General features: G+C 36.0%; 1 protein-coding gene across 3 annotated transcripts; it reads left to right on the forward strand.

Annotated features, from left to right (window-relative positions):
• The first annotated feature begins 544 nt into the window (after positions 1-544).
• LOC107776609 (NEDD8-activating enzyme E1 regulatory subunit AXR1-like) lies at positions 545-13614 on the forward strand. 3 transcript variants are annotated; one of them, XM_016596519.2, is made up of 16 exons: positions 545-697; positions 3679-3851; positions 3940-4103; positions 5270-5380; positions 5685-5764; positions 6180-6330; positions 6429-6522; positions 7655-7743; positions 9638-9711; positions 9805-9967; positions 10764-10849; positions 11024-11065; positions 12609-12692; positions 12782-12962; positions 13092-13190; positions 13277-13614. In XM_016596519.2, the coding sequence occupies exons 1-15, from the start codon at positions 660-662 to the stop codon at positions 13173-13175; spliced, it is 1614 nt and encodes a 537-aa protein (XP_016452005.1). In that variant the 5' UTR covers positions 545-659; the 3' UTR covers positions 13176-13190; positions 13277-13614. The 3 variants fall into 3 exon arrangements, with proteins under 3 accessions (XP_016452005.1, XP_075098110.1, XP_016452006.1); XM_075242009.1 differs by having other exon boundaries at positions 13362-13540; XM_016596520.2 differs by lacking the exon at positions 11024-11065.
• Positions 13615-14748: the final 1134 nt, after the last annotated feature.

Consider the following 14748-nt stretch of genomic DNA (forward strand, 5'->3'; position numbering starts at 1 on the left):
ATGTCTAAAATCAGGGTAGTCCAGCTGTACGTGCATGTATTCGCACCATGTATTCATGAATACAGCAGCAAAAGCACCTAAAATCAGGCAGTCCAGTTGTACGCACATGTATTCACATGTATTCGCGCTGCTTATTCATGAATACATCAGTAAAAAGCGCCTAAAGTCAGGGCAGTCCAGCTGTACGTACATGTATTCACATGTATTCGCACTGCTGTATTCATGAATACAGTAACGACAATCACCTTAAAAATAAGTATGTCCAGCTGTCTAAGAGAGAGTAAAAACATAAATAACGTATTTCATGCCTTATTTCATGGCTTATTTCATGCCTCAATGGTAGTATATACAACAAGTACTTATTTTGCTATAAAATGTAGCTATAAAAAATAATATTTAAAAATAATTTTGGTTTATAATAAATGTGTATACCTTTGCTATAGGAGGTGAAATTTCCTTCTGAATATATCCTGGTCAAGGCCCACGAGGCCCAAACCAAACTTACCCGGTCCAACATATCGTTAAAAAATTCTATATTCCATTTTCTCAATTTAAATCTCTTCTTCTCTTTCAGTAAAATCCCAGTTCTTCACACTCTCTATTTCACTTTCACCCTCCTCCTGCGTAAAAAACAAGCTGAGTTTTGCTCATACACAACAATGGCGGAACCCAAAGTCAAATACGATCGTCAGCTCAGGTATAATTCTTTTAGTCTATTATATTTTTTCATACATACATCAATTTTCTGCTTTCAGCTTTTTGTTATGATCTCTTTGTATTATGAACCCTATTACTACTAGTCCCTACTCCCTACCACGGAACTTGAGCTCTTGTAGTTGTTGCACTTAAATTATAATTTCATAGCAGAAATTAGAAAACGATTCTCTTTTCTGGGATTAACTAAGTATGTGCAAAATTATTAATGAAATATCAATTAACTGCCAGGCGTGACCCAGTGGTCTATGAAGTGAGCGACAAACATTAGAGACTAGGGTTTAAATCCCACTAGACACAAAAACAGTATGTGATTTCTTTCCATCCGCTTAAGCCTTGGAATGACACCACTAGAAATTAGTTGAGGTGCGTGTAAGCTGGCTCACACACCACCATTGTAAAAAATTAAAAATCAATTAAGTGCTGAGGTGTGGCCGGGCGATCGATGAAGTGGGTGCAAACTGTGGAGACTAGGGTTTAAATCCCACTAGAGACAAAACACTAGGTGATTTCTTCTCATTTGCTTAAGCATGGTAGGTAGAGTTATCGGGTACTTGTGATGGTGGGAGTTAATAGGTACTCGGTGGAGTAGTCGAGGTGCGTGCAAGTTGAACTGGATAATCGTTATTTCAAAAAAGAATCAATTAAGTACCTCTCAAATCAAAGCTAGTTGAGGTCGACTATATGATCCTTTATGTTTATCCCGCTCTATTTAGGCGCATTTTTTTCCAATAGTATATTTTTTGTGTTTTAAGGCAAATTTGGGTTTTTCTATGTTACATGGTGAACCAAGTCTGTGGTATTGAAGTGGAGAAAGGCATATGATGAGACAAGAAAGGAGGGGGATTTTTTGGACATAGAATCGTAGATGTGCTGGCATGAGAGTTTAAGGAAAAGGATACAAGGCTAAGCAGAGGCAAATTTAGGATTTGAACTTTGTGGGTTCGAGATTCTAGGACATCGATCTCAAGTGCTAATAACTGGGTTCAAAATTTAATATATGTGCATATTTAGGGAATTTCTTAACACATATATAGAGTTTTGGACAAAGCTACTGGGTTCGGCCGAACCTATACTTACCTATGAATCTGCCCCTTAGTTTAACCTACTACATGAGTTGGCATGATATTAGAGCATAGAAAGGTACTGAATTCAAGTTTCACCGCCAACCATCAACCAATACTTTACATGCTTGGCTAAGAAAAAAAATTGGATCCGGCCATGATAAGATATGTTGCAGTCTAAAATAAATAAATTAAGTGTACTTTTTTTTAATAGTTTAAACTCCTGGATTAGACGATTCACTCAATTCAACAGATGTAATTTTGCCCCATTAAGTTGCTATGTATTTTAGTGCTAAACAATGGCTAATGTTGGCTCCATTTGAATGCTTCCCTCTGGAAAGAACCTCAGGGGCTTCCTATTTATAAATTTGGATGCAAAGAAAGTTTTACTTGTTGGAAGTCATGGATTTTCAAAAGATTGTTCTGAGGAGTCTCTCCTTCTTGACTAGAGAGGTGAACTCCCATAGATTGGCAAGTGTCACTGTTACCTAATAGGCTTTGATGGAAATTTCATTTTGGAAATATTTTGTCACTGTTACCTAATAGGTACCGCTGACTTGTGAAGACCTGATATTTGGTTCTCTTTGCACCTTACTGTTGAATGACCTGTAATTTCTGGAAAAGATTACTTTACTTCCATTGGCAATTTCAGTTGTGTGTATCCATCAAATAGATCTTTCTTGTGTGTATCCAGATTTGCCTCTTTTTGTATTGAAAAATTCCAAACAGGAATGGATCAGAGATGTTCATTCCTATCTACAGCTCTGAGTTAGTCTAGAATTAGAAAAAAAAATGTTGATTCTTGTTTCTGGATGACCAGTGTAAATTTTCTTGGAATGTTTTTCCATGGAATGCCTGATAAGATGTATCTTGCAAGATTGATATTTTTGTCACAGACTCTACTTATGACCCAAGTTCTATAGAGCGGTGGTTAGACCGGCCATATTGTATTGGGCTAAGTATTGGCCAGTTAAGATTTCACATATCCGGAAGATGAAAGTAGCAGAAATGAGAATGTTGAGATGTATGTGCGGGCACACTAGGATGGATAAGATTAAGAATGAGGATATTCGGAAAAGGGTAGGCGTGGCTCCCTTGGACGACAAGATGCGGGAAGCGAGGCTTAGATGGTTCGGGCACGTGCGGAGAAGGAGCCTAAATGCCCCGGTTAGGAGGTGTGAGCGGTTGGTTTTGGCAGGTACGAGAAGAGGTAGAGAGCGGCCTAAGAAGTATTGGGGCGAGGTGATCAGACAGGACATGGCGCGACTTTAGATTTTCGAGGACATGGCCTTGATAGGAAGGTGTGGAGGTCGATCATTAGGGTTGTAGGTTAGGGAGGTAGTCGAGCGTTTTTCCTCGTTGTGCCGGCTAGTCTGATAGTGTTTTGTCTAGGACTGCTAGCGGTTTTTGTTGTGTTTCACACTTTTTTTTTTGCCTTTCCATTTATTTGCTGTCTTTTACGAAGTTGATACTGCTTTTCTGGTTTCTATTGTTGTTACGGATCTATTGTCTCTGAGCCGAGGGTCTCCCGGAAACAGCCTCTCTATTCCTCCGGGATACTGGATAGGGGTAAGGTCTGCGTACACTCTACCTTCCCCAGACCCCATTAGTGGAATTCTACTGAGTTGTTGTTGTTGTTGTACTCTACTTATGACCCTAGCTAAATTGATCAAATTATGAATTTCAAACACATATGCGACTTTAAATTTACTCATCCTTCAGATAATAGTTATAAAAACAGGCAGAGACAAAGATACGTTTTATATCATATGGCTATTATGGGCATTCATGGGTGTTTTCAGAATCCAACCTGAAATACACTATTCCCCTGCATTAGCATGTTTGACAATTAAGTTTTAGGTGGAGAACAGATAATAATGAAGCTGATTTGCTCTTGCAGGATATGGGGTGAGCAAGGACAAGCTGCACTGGAGAAAGCCAGTATCTGCTTACTCAACTGTGGTCCAACTGGTTCTGAAACTTTGAAAAATCTTGTTCTTGGTGGGGTTGGAAGTATCACTGTTGTTGATGGTTCTAAGGTTGAAGTGGGTGATCTTGGAAATAATTTTATGGGTATGTTACGTGGTTCTCCATATGCATCTACAATTTTAAAAAGCCTTGGCTTCTCCATAGTCTTATTTTTCTCTTGTATTTCTGGTAGTTGATGAAGCAAGTGTTGGACAATCGAAGGCAAAGTGTGTGTGTGCATTTCTTCAAGAGCTAAATGATGCTGTTAAAGCCAAGTTTATAGAAGAACATCCGGAGGAACTAATTGAGACAAATCCATCATTCTTTTCTCAGTTTACTTTGGTCATAGCTACACAGGTCTGGAGCTGCGAATTATCCTGTACTCGTAAAAGCATTTGATCTTGGCAGGATCCTGTGTTCCCACTTTTCTTAACTTAATTTGGTTATTATAAAAAATCCATTTCCCTGCCTCCCTGCATATGGTAAAAGAAAGTTCTTGTGAAAGTTAGCTTTACATTACACTACATTTCTTGGTAACACTACAATATTAAATTGTTCAAATTAGATATTGTCCCCCATCAAGCAAATATCATGTGTAGTGTTCTTTAAGGTCTGTCTTCTATTCCATAATAATGAAGTAGTATCCCCATCTTTTTGTCTTATTTTTTCATGCATACAAAAGAATTTCAGACAGAAAATTGTCTCCAATATTACATTGTCCAGGATATATGTAGTTTCTCATAAAGTCTAAATAGTATACCCACCCAAATTTTATCATTTTTTCATGTTTATTTAATTATTTTGAGAGAACTTTACTTACAGTTTCATGCTTGACTATTTAGTAGAATCTATGTCTGATATTTTCTGAACCGAGGGTCTATCCGAAACATCCTCTCTACTTTCTCTAGGTAGGGGTAAGGACTGCGTACACACTACCCCCCCAGACCCACATGTGGGATTTCAATGGGGTTGTTGTTGTTGTGTCTGATATGTCAAAGATTCTGATTTTTTTTTGTGACTGGAGGAATTCCATAGACTTTTATCTACTGTGTAGCATGCCAAATTTGAAGATTCTCTAAGCCTCTTAACTAGCACTTTACGAGTTACAATCATTTCAACACACTTTTTATCTACTGTGTTCTGTGTTAATTCTTATGAATCTCTGTACTTCTGGACTAGCACATTACGCGTTACAATCATTCCAAATTTCCAATACATTTGTCTTTCATCTCCCTTTCAAAAGAGGTAAGGCCGTGTTGATTTGAAGGAGCGAACAACTAGTTGTATCTGCATAATTATGGGTTTTCCAACCTATAACTGAGGAAGCAAGACCCCCCCCCAAAAAAAAAAAAGAAAAGAAAAGAAAAAAAAACACAAAGGTTAAAACAAAAGAAAGATATATTTCCTTTGCCATTTAGGTCAACTGTATTTAAATGCATAACATGACTAATTGTCTGTCAGCTGCTACCAGCACAATGGAACTTCTGACAGTTTCTTCTTATGCTTTGTCTTTTCTATTTCAGCTGGTTGAAGATTCCATGGTGAAATTGGATAGAATCTGTCGGGAGGCAAATATTATTTTATTATTTGCACGATCATACGGCCTCATGGGTCTTGTCAGGATCAGTGTGAAGGTAATCTTAATGCTGCTTTGTGCTATTTTAGGATGATATAACTGTGAAATCCTGTATCGATAGAGAACTGTGGGTCCAGACCAGTGACTACCATTGTCATGGATTTCTTGTGGGGATCTTTTTTTTTTCCTGGTCTTGTGAGGATCTATATGAGGAACTATTCTTATAGTAAAAGAACTGTCAAGCGATAGGAACAGAATGAATCAATGAATGAGCAAAGAAGTAACAATGAGTTTGTTAATAAAGCTCTTACCAAACGGGATATCATTTGCGTGTTAATCAAAATTTTCTCATCTATCTGCAGGAACATACAGTAATTGAATCGAAGCCTGATCATTTTCTAGATGATCTACGGCTTAATAACCCATGGCCAGAACTTCGGAGGTCGGCTGTTTCTTTGTGCTTTCCTCTTTGCTTGATATGTTATAGTTCTATAACCGAGATTAATCTGTTCACTTAAAAATCTCTCTTATTTCTAGACAAATGAACCATATCTGCTTCAGTATGGTACTTATAAATAACAGTAACACAAAAATTTGCAAGCTTGGTATCTATTCTTAGATTATCTATGGGTTTGGGTAATTTTTTAAGCATCTCTTGGTGTAAAGCCATACCGGCCATGCATCATTGTTGATATATCTTTAATGGGATTGGAATTTCACTGATGTAAGCGTCTTTCTACTGGGATGCATCCTGTCCTTAGAGCTTTTACTCTTTCTCCTTGTTAACAAATACATTTTTCTCCATCAAAGGTGGAAAAGGATAAAGAAAGGGGCTGATTTCATACTTATCACCATAGATTTGCAGAGACAATTGATTTGAACACAACTGATGCTGTGGTTCATAAACACACACCATATATTATTATCCTAGTTAAACTGGCGGAGGAATGGGCAAATGCTCATGGTGGAAATCTTCCTTCTACCAGAGAAGAGAAAAGGCAATTCAAGGTTCAAAAATATATATTTAAATACCTCTTAAGTTTCATCCTTAATTTTTCCATTTTGGTCCATCTAAGGTGATTTGGTCAATTTCCTTAATGTCTTAGGATTTAATTAAGTCCAAGATGATCACAGCGGATGAAGAAAACTACAAAGAAGCCGTGGAAGCTTCATACAAGCTCTTTTCTCCACAAGGGACTGGTAAGCATTTATTTGAATTCTTTGATGTATCAGAAACTCATAGTTTTCTTCCAGCTCTTGTCTAATGTATGAATCTAGAGTTTTATGTGATATTTGGCAGCAGTTTGCTCACTCATCCGTTTTTGTTTTTCAAAATTTGAATAGACTCTTACTTTGTTTTGTTTCCAAAAATATACTTGTCCTTTTCTGGTTGTCTCTTTCTTTAGTTGATCAGTATGATTGCCAATTAGTTCACAAGATTGTCAGTTTTTTTTTTTTTTGGGGGGGGGGGGGGGGTGCATTTTGAATTTACTGGGAAGATGCTTTCAGTGATTGTCAATGTGACCTGTTTACATAATCAGTTAACTATGTTACTAAATTTGGAAATAAACTCTGTTTTACTACTTCAGGAAGCTTTGCTACAGTTCACAAAAAAGAGCTTCAGGAGGCTTTGCTAAACCCAATTTACTAGATATGCTTAGATTTGGCTGCATGAAGATAGTTTATGAATGTATATTGGTTTTTATGTATTCATCATCTTGTTTCTCTTTATTGCTAACTAGAAGACTAACTAGAGTAACATGCAGTTGCCATTTTAAGTTCTATCCAGACATTTTGGTTTTATTTAATTGACTGGTTAAATTGCTATAATGCTGGAGGATAGGTCTGCGGTAAAAGTCTTTGAAGTGATAAATATCCTATAGAATAAGGAGAATCCTATAGCCCTCTAGTTCAGATCAGTACATGGATTTCTTGGAGTTGTTAGGAAGAAGATTGTAGTAGGCTGTTTTTTGTTTCCTTGTTATCTTCTGTACCATCTTGGTACCATTCAATAAAATCTTTTTCTTATCAAAAAAAAAAAAAAAAAGAAAAGAAAAGAAAAGAAAAGAAAGGAGAATAAAGAAAAATGAAGATAAAGACTTTCTTTTCTAAATTTGTAAGAGTATCGTAGTGACTGTAGATCTTAGTTCATCAAACAAAAAGAATAGTCATGGAGTACCATTTCAAAAAAGAAAAAAGCTCATGGAGTAAAAGGATTCATTCTTGTAACTTGATATTATATCGGTTTAAATCTAGTTAAGGTGGAATCTTAATTTGGAACTGGACGATGAGATCACAAATGTATAATTGATTTTTCTCTTTTGTCTACTAGGTCCAAACCTACAGAAAATTATTGATGACAGCTGTACAGAAGTTGATTCCAGTTCATCTGATTTTTGGGTGATGGTAGCAGCCCTGAAGGTAACATGCATTTTCTTGGAAAAAAACATAAACAAGAAGGAAGCTGGAAAACAATTTCTGGAATTATTGCAGCTTTAGTTGATTTAACCTGATTAAAAGAACTATTGACGAGTTGACAGCTCTACTTAAAACATGATTTTGGTTGCTGATGTTTTGTTATTCTTGTCCATTTCATTAGCTCTAAATAGCGAATTGACATCTTAACTAGTCCATACAATTGAATTATGCATCTTACAAAACTAGTCCATACAATTGATGGCTTTTTTCTTTTATATTTATAAGCAAGCATAGTATTAACAATTAGAATTGATGGCTTTTTAGTTGATTGTAAAGGTTCAAAGTACCAGTACCACTGGTTCTTCTCTTGGCAGGGCTTCTTGTACATGTTTTAGTTTCTCCTTATAAAAAAGAAGCATGTTTTAGGCCTCATTTGTTTGCACTTAGTGGATGTCTGAATCTTAATTATCTAGATCTCAGTCATGAAGTGCGTTTGTTTTTTAGATCTGAAGATCCTAACTAGTAAGTCTTTTTGTATTTTTAATTTTACAACCTCTAAATGGGTCTGAATATTAAGATCTATTAACAGAGTCTTAATATTATTAAAATATTATACATTCAAGAATTTATGTAAAAATGATATTTCAACTCCTATACTTTCACCGCTAATCACTATCATCACTGCTATCGTTGCTCCCCATCATTATAGAATACCACCACCCACTACCCACCACCCATTACCACCATCCTCAGCCACAACTATCACCGCTGTCAAGCACGAATGTCAGGTATCACTATCATTAGCCATCATTTACAACCATCACCACCGACCACCAATACCACAACAATCACCCATCACCACTATCAACTACTACTATATATCACCCATCACTATTATTAGTCATCCACCATCAACCACCACCATTAAATACTACTGTCATCCACCATCTACTACCCATAATCACAACTATCAACCAACACCACCACCAGTCACTACCCAGTCGGCACCCACAACCGCCACGGTTAGCCATTATCACCATCAACCACCATATAATTTTTTTAAAAAAATATTTTTTTAATATAGTATTAGATGAATTAGTACAATTTGATTTGAATTTATACTTATTAATTTTTAAATTAAGACAAGTTTTACACATTCAAATGTAGAGAAAACAAATAGTCTTAATTATTCAGTATTCAGATCTTAATACTAACATATTAATATTCAGATGTGTATTCAGATTCAGGCGTTTTAATCTTAATACAAATATAATATTTAGATGTGTATTCTGATTCAGACGCCTTAATCTTTATAAAAACAAATGAGACCTTAGTTTCTTCTATTTTCCTTGTTTGCCTTTTCCCTTCAAAAGAGCAAGGAGGCAGGAGGAGGAGATGGAGGGAAGATCCTTTGCCAAGTTCTTCACCTGAGTTAATGTGGTAACAATGTGTTGGGCTATGGTCCTCTGACCTCTTGGTTGCTAGTCTGCATTTGCACCAGAAAATTTGAGTTACTGGGTGGACTAAAGAAGTGTAGTTTAATTTGGGAACTAATTACCTGTGTTGGTGGGAAATAGCAGGTACCCCGTGGAATTAGTCGAGATGCACACAAGCTGGCTTGGACACCACGGTTATCAAAAAGAAAAAAAAATAGTCCATGTCATTCTTTTAATGTTTCATATGCTAATTTGTATATCAATTATTCTTTTAGAATCCACAGGAAAGTAGCACATTGTCTCTCTTCATCTCTGTTCAAACATTTGTACTTTTTCCTTTTTCAGCAAATACATAATTGTTACTAGTCTTTATCAAGCAACCTACTCAAGTTCCCTTGATTGATATTTCTTTGCATTGGTTGAAGTTGGTGATCGATATGATTTATTTTTTTGCACTTTAGGAATTCATAGCTAATGAAGGTGGTGGAGAGACACCTCTTGAGGGGTCAATACCAGATATGACATCATCAACTGAGTTAGTGGTTTACGTTTCTTCTCGACACATTAATTTTTATTAAAATTTACAGGAGTTTATTTATTGATGCTTGGACTGTTGACTCTATTGCAGATTGTACATAAACCTGCAAAAAACTTACCAAGCCAAGGCCGAGGCTGATTTTCTTGTTATGGAGCAGAAGGTCAGGAATTTACTCAAGAAAATCGGTAGAGATCCAGCCAGCATCTCCAAGGCAAATATAAAGAGCTTCTGTAAAAATGCAAGGAAGCTTGCTGTAAGGGCGTTTCTTCTTTTCTGTTTCGTTTGTCTGAATGTTCATTCATCTAGAATTACTTCTCTGTGCTACGTGAATCTCATTTCAGTTTGACAATTTGGAAAACATTGTATTTCTTGCTATAGAAACCATAATTTATCAATATGTTTGACCCTGATGAAGAGGGACTCCTCTGGTTTTAAGCTTGATGTTTTTGTGGTACGAGTATGTGATCCTGACTGTCTGTCTCTTTTTCAAAGCTATTTCTGTGACCTGTCTCCAATCCCCTTTGTCCAAATGGTTAAATTTGGTTTCATTCTAAGGAGCCATCCAGCAAAGGCGTTAACTATTGAATGGGCTACCTTGCTTATCACATGCCTTGTAAGTCCTTCACTACAGTTGCGAAGGGGGTGGATCATGTTAGGCAGAGGTATGCTAGCTTGGGAACACACATTTCTTGGTCTTGCTCCCCTATTTTGATTCGAGCAGTTGTCTGGAAGTGCTTAATGGCCTTAGAAACTATTTGCTTCAAAAAGTGTGTTCAGCTATGCTCTGTGTGTGGGGGGAGAGAGAATCTTAAAATCTCCTTCTTCTACATGCATGATTTTAGTGGACGATTTGTTGTTAGTATCGAGATAATGACTGTTGCAACTGAATTTTCAAGAGACTGCACTAACATTATGGTGCATTGATATTAGGATGTTAACAATTCTCACTGCTAATTGTCTGTCAGTAAACTCTGTTTAACATTTGAAATCATTATTGGATGGATGTTTTAGTTTCTTGTCATTGAAATTTTCTCTTTCCATTATGTTAGGTTTGCAGATATCGCCTCATTGAGGATGAGTTCACCTCTCCTGTCCAACCTGAGTTACAGAAGTATTTGACAGATGAGGATTATGGGTATGTAATTGCTTACTGTAGGAATATGGATTGACATTGTCAAATGACCTCAAGTTGGAATAGTCATCTGTGATATAAGTTGAAGTAGAGAGGGCTTCTTGGGGTCATTTAAGCTGTTCGAACCGACATGATCCTTTCATGATTCTTTGATTGTTTTGTGATACCAAATAACAGGACCTTGCAAGAAGCCAACTCTCTTAAAGTACTTCCTGAAAAGTAAGTTTATCCAAGCTAAAGCCCCCTGCCATTTCATGGTGGATATTCTTTTTCTAAATCCATTTTCCAAGGGCTTCTAGTGAAGTCACATATGAACTTTCAAATGCTGAAGAATATAATTTTTTCAAAGGCATAATCTAGGTTATTTGGACCTTTTCTGCTGAAATAGGAGTATTTCACGTTTTTTTAATGAGTGATCTCTTTTCTTAAGGTGTCAGCGTACTTGAATTGATGAAGTGCACTATCTAGTCTAGATGCCTCTATGTTATCAGCTAACTAGGGTTTGATTGAAAAATGAAAACTACTTGCTTTGCAAGTTATGTTCACCTTTTGTTAAACAAAACAAATGGAGCAAAAAGGTAAATAAGAAGTTATAGGACTAAATTTCTAGTGATGCTAATCCAAGCGTTACTGGCAGCTTGGTAGGAATAAAATAAGCATTCCCTTGCTGATTCGTACTGCATAAGTTTTTTTGATTAGATATATAGCTATATTTTATTGAGCAAGCATTAGGATGGTTGAAGATTTAGTTTTATCTTTTGCTGGTTTCCTTTCAGTTTGTCTTAAATGTTTCTTGGAGATTGTGTATTTTTTGGTTCTTTCAGTAATCATGCTGATAGTGCACCTGTTTGCCACTTCTTAATATTTTTGCAACGGTATCTTGTACTAAATCGATGGTAAAGAGTTGTGGGAGGGAGGAAAAGAGAGTTCTCAAATATTTATCAATAGACCTGGAAATGCAGCCATTTAGCCAACAGATATTTGACAGTCAATCTTTTGCTGGTTTTTGGGTATCAGAAGTTCGAAAAATTAGGGTTGTAATATTGTCCAAGCTTGTTTGAATTGCTTTTCACGATGAAGGTGAAAATAGGATGTTGAAGCCGAGAAACACTGGCTAGAATTATTGTATTTTATGCTGAGTGGAAATGATGAGACACTCGCCCTTTGAAGCAATGTATCCGTTGGGATGCTTGAAACTGGTTTGTTGTGTTAACAGTTGCTGTCTGTTGTATCTCTCAGTTTTCTTTCCATTAATGTAAGAGGAAAACAAAAGAAATGCGAAGATAAAAATGAATCTCAAGGAGAGTTTGACATAAGATTTTACAATAGTATAGGTATAAGGGAGGCTTAGAATTTAAATCTCTCTCTTCCCATCCACCTCCTTTTTCTTAATTTATGTCTCGTATTGAATGGAATACATGTGGGCCAAAAGGGGACATTTCCTCATTTACTTTCTCCTGTTAATTTAAACCCAGTAATTAAGAAACTCTTAATCTTCTGCTTTTACTCGGTCTGCAGCTAGTCGTCCAGAAAAACTTTCCAAGTGCATTCATCGTGCAGTATATTTATTTGTTCATTTAGTTTTAGATTCTTATAGACAGCAGATATTACTATGAGTGGGTGCTCAAAGATTTTCCTTTTTGCTGAACTGTTAATATTTTTGCAACTGAATTCATACGTTGGTTGTTCATCTTTCAAACATTAGGTATTTTGCATAAATCGTCTTTCATTAGGTGCTTTTCATACTCCCTTTATATGGCAGTACTGCTGTGGGTCTTTATATTCTTCTTCGAGCAGCTGATCGGTTTGCTGCAAATTATAACAAATTTCCTGGCCAATTTGACGGGTAAAGGCCAATGCTCTCTCATCCAAACACACTCATTTTCTGAGGAAAAGTTAATATATGGCTGTCTGACCTGAAGAATTTCTTGGTAGTGAGATGGATGAGGATATATCTCGGTTGAAAATTACAGCTGTTGGCCTACTCAATGATCTCGGTTGCAATGGCTCCGCCTTATCAGAGGACCTTATTAATGAGATGTGCCGGTATGGTGCTTCGGAGCTTCATGCTGTGGCGGCCTTCGTCGGAGGAGTTGCATCACAAGAAGTGATCAAGGTTTGTTTCTCCTTCAATTTTTGTCTCGAATCTTGTTTTTCATCAAAACTTCTACTTTACTGGATATATATATATATAATATGGCTGTGTTCCATTGGACTGAGGTCAATTATGCTGTGTTCACTGCAGCTCATCACTAGACAATTCATTCCCATGTCTGGGACTTTCATCTTTAATGGCATTGATCACAAGTCTCAGCTGCTGTTGTTATAGTCGCCGAATTTACAGGCATGTCCTTTCTTTCACTCTTTACACTTTATTCTTAGGTTCGTTGGAACTGATAGTTATTTTTTTGTTTTCACTCCACTCGGCAGATTGCATTTCATATGGCATACTTTGGTATTTGTGGGGTTTCAGTTTTGTTCTTTAGAGATCCGACTTTGCTTTATGTCTCTTCAGATGAGTTACTCAGGAGCCATATGAAAAGGAATGTTGCCATACTTTTGAGTAGCAGGAAATTTAGGATCAGTGAAAGAGGTTTAACAAGAGAGTACCCTTTCTAAATTTGCACATAAACAATATCCTACTCAAGGAAAATGCTACTTTCAGCTATCGTAGGAGCATATATGTTGCAACAAGAGTTTAACTTGTGTTCACTAAAGTTGATTGCTGGGTTGCTCAAAGTCTAAAGAGTTGATTTTTTTTGCCTCGACCTTCTCATTCTTAATTTTCTCAGAGATAAAACCTTGATGGCTAAATCACGTTATACTAATATCAAAAATTATTTACAATTAAAAAAACTCTTAGAAAAGAGATTAGGTCGGGTTTATTTGATAATTTTTTTTATTACCTGCTTTAGAAAGTGCTGTGATTGATCAAGCGCTCGCTTTGGCAGATCATTAAAGTAGATATACTTATGGTTGCAAATTGGTTCCAACATTACTGTTATATAAAAATAAACAAAGTAAAGTAACATACAATTCGAGACTTTCAAGCTTAAGTTCCAATTTAACGGATACCATCGTTGATAAACTATGTAAAAATATTTTTACAATAATAATAAAAATATTTTCTGACGTTTTAAACTATAGAAAATATGATCCATTACGCTCATTACGTTGCTTTTAAGTATGTAAAATTTATAAAAGTTTTAAGAAATTGATATCTGAGTTCATGCTGATATTAGATTCTTTTCTCGCCTCACATCCTCTTGGAACCGAGAGTACATGGAATAGTAAGGAATGATAGAAAATTTATGTGTTTACAACAAGAAATAACTTGTAAAAGATATTAAACATTTGTTTTCTCGGATATTAAAAATTATTGAGACAGCAGTAAATTTGATTTAACATGCATGCATATTAGACTTATCGTATTTACATCCTATTTCATCTCATGTTTTTTACGTGAAGGCTGTAATATGACAAGTAATACGTTAGTTTACTTCAATTAATACCTGGCTAAGTTAAGCTCTAGCCTTTCCATTTAATATTTTTTGCTTGTACTTTGATGATAGATACTTGTCAAGTTGCATCACATGATTCCTGTCTGTATTTTCTATAACATTGGGGATCCAAATAGTGATAAACCAATCTCAATCACCACTTTTATCACATGATTCTTGTTTACCATTTTGAACTTAATTATTGGACCAGCTAGTATAATTGATTTATCTCCTTGCACCAAACATATAGTTGGTCTTTCAATAGAAACTAATATTCCACGTCCAGTATTTACATCAAATTAATCACAATCACTTTATCATGGTTTAGTATAAACCAAAGTGAAAATATAAAATAATTAACTATGATGAAGTGATAAAAGCGTACATGAAAATCACGTCATG

This window comes from Nicotiana tabacum, chromosome 21, assembly GCF_000715075.1.
Source record: "Nicotiana tabacum cultivar K326 chromosome 21, ASM71507v2, whole genome shotgun sequence".
NCBI classification, from domain to species: Eukaryota; Viridiplantae; Streptophyta; class Magnoliopsida; order Solanales; family Solanaceae; genus Nicotiana; species Nicotiana tabacum.

What these genes read in the sequence shown, in the direction of transcription:
- LOC107776609 (XM_016596519.2), top strand. Translation starts at nt 660, where the DNA reads ATGGCGGAACCCAAAGTCAAATACGATCGTCAGCTCAG. An exon ending in AAATACGATCGTCAGCTCAG is followed by an intron (nt 698 to 3,678) that starts GTATAATTCTTT and finishes TTGCTCTTGCAG; the next exon opens with GATATGGGGTGAGCAAGGAC. An exon ending in TTTCCTGGCCAATTTGACGG is followed by an intron (nt 12,693 to 12,781) that starts GTAAAGGCCAAT and finishes ATTTCTTGGTAG; the next exon opens with TGAGATGGATGAGGATATAT.